The sequence below is a fragment of the Mizuhopecten yessoensis genome, unplaced genomic scaffold (genome assembly GCF_002113885.1).
Source record: "Mizuhopecten yessoensis strain PY_sf001 unplaced genomic scaffold, ASM211388v2 scaffold9561, whole genome shotgun sequence".
NCBI lineage: Eukaryota > Metazoa > Mollusca > Bivalvia > Pectinida > Pectinidae > Mizuhopecten > Mizuhopecten yessoensis.
The window spans coordinates 1,136,396-1,148,735 of record NW_018408109.1 but is presented as its reverse complement, the minus strand read 5'-3'; the positions used below and the strand labels follow the sequence as shown (position 1 = coordinate 1,148,735).

Sequence of the window (12,340 nt, the reverse complement as noted above, 5' to 3'; positions counted from 1 at the left end):
TTTTGATGTATATCAAAGGATCGAACTAGTCTTCTTGTCTCATCAACAATATTGTACACAGAGCCTTCAATTTTGCTATGACATATTACAGGGGTGTAGAGAGCAAAGGTGAGCGTAACCCCTGGGTATCGAGGGTCATCGGTAGCCAGGTACAACGAAAGCTCAACTCGGAAACGGTATGGAGCGAAACGGAAAGGGTTTGAAACGGAACGAATAAAATAAGTAGTCTGCGACGGAAACGGAACGAAGTGAATCATGAGAACGGATTGCTTTAAACTGAAACGCCGACACCTCTGTATACGATATATATGGTCCAGGCATTCAACCAAATTTATTCTACCATTCAAACGAATGATTCAAATTTTCGAAGTCATAATATTTGCAAAACAAAATCAAATCCCGATTGAAATAAAAAGAATCAACCTCACTGCTTATAAATAATTTCAATAAACTGAAACCATAACATAGAATTTGTTTCGACCAATCAGATTTGAACATGAACATCACACACACACAGCCCTTATTTATTTAACATCTGTTCATTAATTCAATGAAATCATTTATTATGCCGGAGAGTATGTCTTTAGGCGAGAAACCGTGTATGATATTCAAAAAATATTCAACGTATGTGCGTTTATATTGGTAGAAAATATAACGAAGGTGGGACAAAATATCTGGAAAAATATCAGCAAGACCGTATGCGGCCTGAACTTATTAATTTCACAACATTTGTGAATCAATCCATCCAAATATGCAAACGAACGTTGATTATATCTACATTTTTTGTATTCTACCAAGTAAAACATTCGACAAATAAAACCAGTCGCTTGTATATAGGTACATTTGCGGAACAACACTACAAATATTTCACATTGATACAACTTTGACACAGGTGAAATTACACTCAAAGCCTATCCTACGCTTGTTCTTAACGCAGAATCCTGCCTCGGTCACAAATGCTTCCCTATTCTCTGTACCCCAGCCAACACCGTTCCCTGCAGCGCCATCTCTTGACAGACTACTAGGAAGACAGATAATCGAGCTGAGACTGTACTCTACCGCGGCAAGATTCACGTCGCCTATGTTATCTCTATGGCGACTGTGAACATCTGGATCCGCAATGGAAGCCACACCGTCGTCTTTTAATACTCGAAACACCTCGTGCATGCATTCTACTGGGCATGGAAGATCGTGTAGGACGTCAAACATAATTATCCAATCAAATTTGTTTGTCCAATCGCTTGGCAATGATGCAGCATTTGCTGTGAGAAACTTCACATTAGCAAGGTTTTCCGTTTTGGCTTTGGCTCTGTTAATGGCGACTTCATTGAAGTCGGCACCGTAGACTGTGGCGTCAGGAAAACGTTTGCCCAGTGCACGAGTCAACATTCCAGATCCCGATCCGAGATCAAGTATGGTTGTCACAGTGGAGGATTCTGAAATTGAAATGTGATTGTCAATAGTTATCACATTAAAATCACCGCGTAAGGGTTTTTTTCAAGTTAGGATTAAACATACTGTATATGAAAACTTCAAAGAAAAGAATGATTCTATTCTACAAAAACTACATAGGACAGTATGAGGCTCTATGAAATATTAACTGCATCGGACAACACCAGACAACATCTTGCAGCACCACGGTGCAATGGGATGTACGTTCAATCTTATTTTTAAATCATTTGGAACTATCATGATACAGCGAGGCAAACAATACGAACAATAAATTGAAGATTTTTTCGTTTTTGACGATTAACAGTGATAGATGTGTCGTCCAATCTTAATATTTCCTTGTTCTATTGTTACTGCTGTCTCCCATTAACTTATCAAGTCCCAGACATGTCCATCAATCCTATCCCTTTCTCACTGACCATGTCTATGAGCAAGTCCTCGGCTTCCTACAAAGAAGAAGGACTTAATATTATGATATAGGGCATTACCTCTCATTGTTAAAACCGGTTCAAACATAGAATCCAGAATAGTAGATGGATTTCCTCTTGCCAGTCTGCTATCTAATACGTCTGGTAATTCGACAGGCATATCATCATATCCATACCCTAAAGTGTAAAATGAATGTCAAAAATATCCCTGAAACAAATGGTGACGCCGCTGTATTGAAATTCATCTGGCGGTTTTTTTTATTATAAGTTAAACACATTTCATCAACTAAGTCTGAAAGGAAAATATGTATTTTGACCTTTTAACAATTTTTCTCAAAACGTTTATCAACGAAAATATATGTTTCAATACATTAATTACAAATTGTATATTTTTAAAAAAATGGAAAAGTGATGTGATGATGTTTCATAAGGTGAAAGAATACGCAGACTGGACTTTAAAGAAGTAGTTCAATACTTGTATTGAACTGCTCAGAGAGTATCAACGCCAACTAGACAAAGCAATTTCAATGAAGCGGTAAAATACATATATTTACCATTTTTTTTTATTTTATTTTTTTTGATATCATTCGGCATTTATTTCAAGTTGGTATATATATCATGTGTATACAGTATACTTGTTTCAATGAATAGAACAGCAATTAGTAAAAGGAAGGTAGGTGGTATCCAACGTTACAATTATAATAATAATGACGTCACCATTTGGGTAATGACATTCGGATATATCGATACCTGCTTTGTACAGTCTTTATCTAAACCTACTTACCAAAAGAGTTGTTCAATACATTACCAGAAAGAATCATTGCACGTGAATGTTTCAAATTGAAAAATGATGGTATGATATCATCCCCCATTTACAAAATTTGGGACCTATCATGACATGATGTCAAATTTTGATTACGTCGGAAATTCCTTCATTTTTTTATTTTTTTTTTGCAATTGTTGCTCGCTCCCTGACATAACTGGTAACCATAGAAAACGTTATCTTGTTCCCATAAAAATGACTCCGCCATCTTGTTCTATCATTTTGCAAAACAGTGTGTTTAAACTATATTTTGAAATGATTGAGACCACACAGATTACTATAATAGTGTTGTTTTAGTTGTTTTATTCGTAAATATTAGAATTCAAATGCCCTTTTTAAGAATTCTGATGATATGCAACCAATTTCCTGTCAAATGTTTTTTTTATTAGATAACGCTAACGAGCGTCCATGTCATAAAGGCTCGTGTCATATCGAATTACTGAACGAGTGAAATAAATTCAATATGACATGGACACTCATTTATGATTCAATTTATAAAAACAAAAATATAATTACGTCTTCTCAGCTGTCTCTATTTAGTTGAAACTAAAGTACCCTAATCATAGTATTGTCGTTCCGCGCAGTGGAAAGTTGTTACATCTTTTTAAGATAATGAACAGTTTTACATGCAATGAAAGTAATAATGACAAACTAAACATTTCAAATTCAAAAACAATAAATGTATAATGTGGTATAGTAAATAATAGTCGTACCCGTAGTGTCGAAGGAATATTTTCTCACGGTTTTGACCAATCGCAACAGCTTTAGGACTCATTTCACGTGTGTAATACCTTATTTATGGCATGGTTGTATGACATAGTAAAATGGTTCAGTCATGTAACATATATCTCTAATTATCTAGTTATCGTAGTTCATGTAAGATAATTCTTCCCCAACCTGGTAGTAAGTGACTTACCTGCCGGACCGTCCTTTCGGAAGCATTCTATTGCCTTTTTAGTCATGACATTTACTAAGGGGTAGAAGAAGGCAAAGTTAAATCTGTTGACACCAGGTTTGCAACTGTCGGGGATGAAATAGTTGTCGGAGTCATCTAGGGAGACGATTTTGCTGGCAACCATACAGCCCAGCCATTCCCGTACGTATCTGGAAAATTAAATGTATTAATGATAAGTTATTATCTAAATAAAAACATATAAATGTTCTATACGTTCACACTCACATTAGGAAAGTGCATGTATTCACCAAGGGTTTACCGTAATATATATATTAAACATTATACTGGCCAGGCCTTTATTTTAATTTCGATACTTGATGGTTTTGTTTGTGACCATATCTTCTCACATGAGCTAAGAACATAAACTGTCTCAGTTTCGATTGTTATTTCGTTTCCTCTTTTATATGGCGTTTGTCACATTTCAAACAAGTGTTGAAGCATTGTTGAAGGAGTGACGGCTATTAACTACGTAACTGGCAACGACATCTTCATGTACAAGGGAAAGAATTACAAGGGAGGTTAAGCAGCTGGCTGCTTTTGGTTATTGAGAAGAAGTCGTTTGAAGATTTTACGACATTTTACTCCTGTGACCTTGAAAATGGGTCAAGGTCATTCATTTGAACAAACGTGGTAGCCCTTCATCCCAGCATGCTACTATGTCAAATATCATCACCCTGGGCATTTTGGTTATTGAGAAGTTGTTTAAAGTTTTTAACATATTTGACCCCTGTGACCTTCAAAGTGGGTCAAAGTCATTCATTTGATCAATTTTGGTAGCCCTTCATCCCAGCATGATTACCTCCTTAACAAACAATTCTATTTTCAACAATTCAATATCTACAAAACAAAATTTCGTTTACAAACATTTCCTGTTTTCAAAAAGAACTAGACTTGTTCACTAGTAAAGAAACGTTATAAAACACATTTTCAATTATTCGAAAGACGACGAAATAATTACTCGTGCTTCTGATTTACACTCTTTCCTAAGAGAGACAAGGCAAAGTAATGCAAGACAATCCATAGTACCCCATCGGTATGGATTTATGTATTTAACACAATACATTTATGTCAGAAATATATACTGTGAGGAAAGTATCCTGATACATACTTCTTCGCACTCCGCTATTCAAAGATGTCATTGTTCATAAAATCAGGTTACTCCAGGTGAAAAGATATATCCTGGGCAAATTTGTTCAAAAGTAAAGTTCAAAGGTCAAATTATAGGTCACAGTGACCTAATTCGTGCACTATACACTGTGCACTCCGCCATCAAAAGATGTTTTTTTTACGCTAAATCTTGCTACTCGAGATGAAAAGTACAGATGATGTGTCCCGACGAAGTTTTTCAAAAGTTAAGGTCAAAGGTCAAATCATAAGTCACAGTGAGGTAATTCTTGCATTATGCACTCCGCCATCCCAAGATGACATTCTTTACCAAATCTGGTTAATTGAGGTGAAATAGTATAGAAGATATGCCCCGGACAATATTTTTTTTTAAAGTGAAGGTCAAAGGTCAAAGTATAGGTAACAGGGAACCGGTGGGTGCCTAATAAATGATAACGGTACGGACGTCTGTGTTAGATTTCTAAACTTCACTAGCCTACGTATAAATAACGCTTGTTCGCTTGCCCTGCTAATTGCTCAACTATGTCAAAATACCAAACTTTTTACAACCATTCTTGGTATTTTTAAATCGGGGTTTCACTTTTATTTTGACCCGGAAACTTCAGAAGTGGAACTAAAGGAATGTGAGTTTTGAAGAATTAAAAGATCTTTGTATTAATCTTGAGCATCCTCTCCTCAAAAAAGTTTCTTTTATCGGAACATTTACATAGTCATAGTCCGTGCTAATCTTATAATTACAGTTCCCCTTTTCAAGAAAGGCGTACGGCGACATCTATGAATGCTTATTCACTATTTTGTAGCATATTTATTGAAAACACGACAAAGTTCAATATTACTCTGAGAAGGAAATTATAAAACAAAAACATAAATCAGCATCAAATTATTTTCTCTTTGATTTTGTTTTTGTTATGTACCTGGATTCCCTTTTACTGTTTGCACTGTCACGTTTACTTCCGTGCTTATGAATTTAAGGAAAGATGAAAAATATTGTTTTTTGGCTCATATTTTCTATAGTATCGTCGATTTTAATTGCAAATTATGGTTTTGTAAACATTTCAGTATTTATATTTTAGTCCATAAAAAACATAGCAATGTATATCAAAAACAGTCATAATCCAAACAGGAATATTGATATTATTATGAAATGTTATTATAAACGTTTCCTGACCGTTTATTTCACTGTGTCAGGCCTCATCTGTTACACCTACAAAATGTAGCCTAGTCATCTAGTCAAATATCTTAATCTTCAAATTGTTCTATCAACGACAAAAAAGCTAGACCAATGGAAATGTGGTAAGAGTTTCCAAAGGGTACACGACTTCTGATTCTGATTCCAACGATGTAAATCTGGGTCAAATTCATGAACTGAGTACAGGTCCTTATAACGAAAACCGGGGTTAGTGACAACAAAACACGGCACATTTATGGGATAATCATTCACATGGTTGGCAAAATGATAGTGATTTTAATAATGCTATCTATTAGCACCATTGTTTGAAACAAAAATGAGTCATTTACGAAGTAATCATTTACAAATGCAATTGTTTATTAGTGACGATTTTTATTAACAGTAATACTTGATGAAATCGATTGGTAATCCATTTTTTCTAAATAATAGAGATTAGAATATAGTTTCATAAACTGATCATTTATTCATATTGGTCGATATGTATGTAACAGCAGAAGAGGATATTGCAGAATACGAGCACCATCATGGATATTTAGGATAAATGACATTTCATATAAAAATATCAATGTTATAATAAAATGAGAAACTGTAATGTCAAAGTATAATATTCTAAATATCAAGTATGTTTAAATTGTATTAGATTAATCGGGCAGCAACATTAATTGTCAATATTATCAAAGTTAATTAAATATAGCAACAAAAAGCAAGATCATTCTCGATGAATGTAGTATACTCCATACTTCATGCTGTGAATGGAGTAACTGCATAAATAATGTGTTATTTTGTATCTTTTTATACATATGCATTGTAATGACTTATAAAATATTTTTGCAAAACAAACATTCTATATTTCCATATTCAAAAATTTGTTATATCACATGTGATATCATAGTTTTGAAAAATAATAATGATGAAATAGCTGCAATTTAAATGTGCAATATTGGATTTTTTTGGAGAGCAATATAACATTGATATAGGCAAATTATTTCGTTGTGACGCACTTTCCGCGCTATGATATAGGCTCGTATTTGTCAATTTGTCATGTTGAAATGAATTAAGTCAAACCATATAAACTGTAAAACACAATAATATGCCAAAAATACAGACCAAGACATGTAACGGAAAGACAAAATAATAAGTTATAGTAGATAAAAACATATACTTAAATAATATTCAGATCACAATGACTTATCGTGTTGACCTCCTACCACCATTAGATAACACTCATTTCATTTCATTTCATCAGATTTTATTGAATTTATATATGTCAATTGGATTGGACATCAGGCTAGGCCTATTAAAGTCCTTTCCAAACTTATTTACAAACATTACATATATTCTGTCATAACAATCCAATTAAACAGTGCAGGGGAGATAACTCCAATTTAGCTTGTAAAATGAACATTAATAATTAAATAAATCATGTATTTTATTGACAACCCTTCTACATAAAATCCAAGGGATACAGGCCCAAAAGTCCTTGTGTATAAACACATTGGCCATCCACCCACTGGATATATAGGATAAGTTACCAAGAAATAAACATTTTGTAAAATTTCAGAATATGATATGGATTCATATAGGAAAATGTAGTTATTATTATTATATATTATTGGAGTTGATTCTCTTAAAATTTATTTAACAAGGCACTACTACAGAATATTCATGTAACTATGAAATAGTTAGAACAGGTTATAAAATAGTACACTCATAAATTCCATCCAGTCAAGCCGAATACCAGATATGTTGTGAAGATATATACACCAGTATCAATACTTATTAGCAGAGTGATCATGACACTATAAATAATAGCATCACTTTCAATGTAAAGTTTTGCTGTGAGTGAGATTACATATCAAGCCTATTAGTTTGACAAATGTAGTCAGATATACTTTTTAAAATGGATATGTTAATATCAGCGCTGCATATTAAGCATCCCTTTAATAAAGTTTTTAGATTAAAATGATCATGATTACCAGTTATACAAAATTGAGAAATATTTATTACTAATTGCATTCTAAAGTTATTATAGAGTGGGCATTCAAATATAAAATGAAATGCATTTTCATTTTCATTTCCACATCTACATGCTGGTGTGTCATTCAGATGATCCATATATCACTAAGTCACTATTTAGGTTGCTAGCATGATTTCTCAGCTGACAAATTATGATATTGAATTTTCTTGGCCCAAAGTATTTAAATATGCTAGCAATTTCTTCAGTGTTGTTCATATTATCAGACTTGATGAAATTTTTAAATTTTTAAATTGTTGAAGGGAAGTAGCATTTACAGTTTCTGCAGACGGAAGGTCAAATTCTCTACACATTGAGGGGAAATAACTATTGAAATAATTCTCAGTTTTACAGAAAGGAGGATCGAAAATACGGCTATTTCTTAGTTGGTATCCTACATTTATATTGCTGTGAAGGTATGGTTCAATGATGTCTTCTAAGTACTTAGGCGATTCATTATCTAAAATTTTGAACATAAGTGCTAATTTATGATTTTTTCCGCCTACAACAAAGTGATTCAAGTCCAGTTTCTGCATAAAGCTTACAATGAGAGGTCCCTCTACGCAATCCTTTAATAATCCTTATTGCCTCTAGCTGGATTGACTCAAGAATATTTTTATTTTTATTATTACAGTTATCCCATACTACATCCCCATATTCATGTATTGGTCTTATAAAAGAGGTATATATTGTTATAAGACTTTTTCTATCCAATTTGTGTTTTAACATTCTGAATATATTCTTTCTTTTATAAGCTTGCTCATAAATATTGTCAATATGATATGTCCATTTTCCATCACTACTAAAAGTTAAACCAAGATGCTTGTGAGTTTGTTTGTAAGTTACAGTTTCATTACCAAATAATATATCTGGATGATTTAGTACCCTTTTCCTCGAGAAGATTACAGATTCAGTTTTTAGTGAATTAAATTTGATATCCCATTTTTTTGCCCATGCATTAATATTACCTAGATCATTATTTAATTTCACCGTAATTTCATTTTGATTGTTGTCTATTACTTCATAGAGAGAAGTATCATCTGCAAAAAGTTTTATTTTATTTGTTACACATTCTGTTATATCATTAATATAGATTAAGAAAAGAAATGAACCAAGGACCGAGCCTTGGGGTACACCGGCTTTGACATGCTTAACAGTTGAATAAAACCCCTCTGTTGATACTCTCTGCTTTCTATTNCACATTCTGTTATATCATTAATATAGATTAAGAAAAGAAATGGACCAAGGACCGAGCCTTGGGGTACACCGGCTTTGACATGCTTAAAAGTTGAATAAAAACCCTCTGTTGATACTCTCTGTTTTCTATCAGAAAGATAATTACTGAACCATTGTAATATTTTCCCTTTTATGCCATACGATTCCAATTTAAAAAGTAAACCCTCATGCCAAACTCTATCAAACGCCTTACTTACATCACAAAATACAAATCTGATTTCATTATTTTGATCCAAGTTATTTACAATAGTGTCATATATAGATAATAACTGGTTTACAGTCGAGTCTCTTGGTAAGAAGCCTGATTGGTGTTTCGTTATGATATCACATTCATTCATATAATTAAACATATATTTAAAAATAACTTTTTCAACAATTTTGCTAAAACATGATGTAATAGATATTGGCCTATAGTTAGAGACATCATTTTGAGCACCCTTACCTTTGTATATTGCATTAATATTAGCTGTTTTCCAAGAAAGAGGTATAATACCAGATTCAATAGTCTTATTACAAAGTAAAGTTAGAGGACATATTAGAGAAGGTGCTAATTTCTTTATTATCTTGGGTATCATGCCATCTGGGCCAGGAGGTTTTTTATCATTAAGTAAACACAGTTGATCTTTAATGTCCTCTTCAGATATAATGATATTGTCTAGAAGGAAGGGAAAAGTATTTTCATGGGGGGTAAGGGGTTCAAGATTTTCAGAAGAAGTTGATATTGAGCTGAAGTAGTTATTTAGACATTCTGCTTTTTCAAATGGATGATGTATTAAGTTATTATTTTCAGAAAGAGGAGGAAGACAATTTGATACATTATTTGAATTCATGACAGATCTAGCAATTTTCCACCACTTATTAGGAGGCACAGATTGGTCACTAAGCGATTGTTGTAATTTTTCGTAATAAGTGTTTTTAGCTTCTCTAACAAGGTCTACTACTTCATTTCTAGCCTTTCTGAAATTTTCCCAATTAATTGCAGTGTTGTTAGTTACAGCTTTTTTATGTAATCTATTTCTCTGTCTAATTTTTTGCCTTATAATATTCCTCATCCAAGGTTTATCATTAGGGCGAACAGTTATAATTTTGGATGGTATACATTCTTCTATTTGATTATTAATAGAATCTGTTAAAAATTTATTAAACTCATTCGAGTCAAGAGTATTTATTAGTATTTCCCAATTTATTTCATTTAGAGCTCTATTCATTTCATCAAAATATGCATTGTCATAGTTTAGTATAGTTTTCTGGTAGGACTTTTGCTTAAATACAGAATATGAACAGGTAAAATGAATAACAGAGTGATCACTGCATATTGGTGTATTCACTGTATTATGTTTTATAAGATTAATATTATTAGTGAATAAAATATCAATAGCAGTGGCAGTAGTTTGTGTTATCCTGGTAGGTTTATTAATTAGATTTGTAAAGTTATATTTTACCATTAGTCTATTTAAATGGTGGTTAGTAGGTATATTCAACATATTTACATTTATATCCCCAGTTATTATGATGTTAAGTAATGTGCTACATGCATTATCTAGAACATGGTCTATTTTATCCCGATATTCAACATTTGATTCAGGTCTATAAATACATCCTTATAATATTTTTTGCTTATTGAATAATACTTCAATCCATATCATTTCTATATCTTCATGCTCAAGATCAATTCTTCTTACAGTATGTACTGTGTCTTTGTGATAAATAATTACTCCTCCCCCAGGTCCAGTTTTCTATCAAGTCTGTGAATGTTATGGGAATGGGAGTTAAGTGTTATTTCAGCATCAGTTATATTTGGAGAAAGGTGTGTTTCAGTAAGACATAATATGTCATTTTCATGTAATTCTGCTTCAATAATATCAAGTTTGGTTCTGAGAGATCTAACATTAAGATGTGAGATTTCTATGCTACATTGTACATTGGGGTCCTGGATTTAGTTCAATATCATTGCAAAGAAGTAATATATATTTGAATGGTACATAAAAGATATTCAATGTTTCTAAGTTTGAAAAAATGTGATTCATCAAAAAGTAAACAATATGTAAAGTAATAGCTAGGGTATGTAATTTTACCTGCAAATGCTCGGATGATCAATGTGTTGATATAGTAATAATACTCACAATATATATGTGTCCCAATAAATATAATTACGATATTCTTGTATTTATCCATTATCAAAGACAATTGAGTGGTAAACATTAGGACACATCAATAGGTTTCTGGTGTAAACAAACTTACGATAGGCATAATGAAACACTCGAGTCAATATTAATTATATCGATCAAAATAAGTTATCACCAAGGTTGCAGGTGAAACAGTGCTGAGGTCTCAGGACATGTAAACTGTTTTCGTTACAATTGAACGATGAACAAATGGGCAAACATGAAAATAAATGCAAGCGCTTGATATATACAGTTGAATAAAGGTCAATGCGACAGGTTGTACACAAAGTATGGCTGGTACTATACCTTTCCTTAAGGTGACACAGGTCGGCTAGTTGTTGACTAGAAACGGGTGTGGTCAGGTTTGTAAGGGCGTCAAATAATCCCAGCTCCTTTCCAATAGTGATGGAGGAAGTGATATACCCTCCTGCGATGATGCTAGTAATGTTGGTTTTGTAGCTGTCTAGGTCCATTTCACTGGGTTGTAAGTCACGCGTACGACTACTAGTTGACAATGAAGCGAGGACGTTTACCTTGACTGTGACCTAGTAACAGCGATATTGTATGCTAATTTGTACGCATCCGTGAACATAATAGTATGTATTAGCTGTTATAGGGAATTTTACAACTGGAGAGTCATAACAAATATGTCCAGCAGTCGGACACAGTTGATTTCTTGCATTTATCTTTACTAATAATTTATAGCATACATAGCATAGTGTGTGGTCGATAAAAGGTTCATTAAAGAGTGATATTTGAGAGGGGGGAAAGAAAAAAAAAAGGCAAAGTTAAGTTTTTGCACAGAGTGCAGCTGTACTGTTTCCGCATGACTGAGTATTGAAGAGACAACACTTGTTACACAACAACTGTACACGTCAGACACGGGGCCAATAACAGTGTACATGGCAATGTTATTAATCAACTTAACAAGAACACTAAGAAAATATAATTACCGT

At 33.1% G+C, this 12,340-nt stretch overlaps 1 protein-coding gene across 1 annotated transcript; it reads right to left on the bottom strand.

Annotated features, from left to right (window-relative positions):
- Positions 1-867: 867 nt before the first annotated feature.
- Positions 868-11,917, bottom strand: LOC110458371. Its single transcript, XM_021510039.1, has 4 exons — positions 11,691-11,917; positions 3,617-3,804; positions 1,938-2,054; positions 868-1,436 (listed from the first exon to the last, which is right to left on the bottom strand). Exons 1-4 carry the CDS (start codon positions 11,855-11,857, stop codon positions 868-870), a joined length of 1,041 nt encoding a protein of 346 aa, XP_021365714.1. The 5' UTR covers positions 11,858-11,917.
- Between the last annotated feature and the right edge of the window lie 423 nt (positions 11,918-12,340).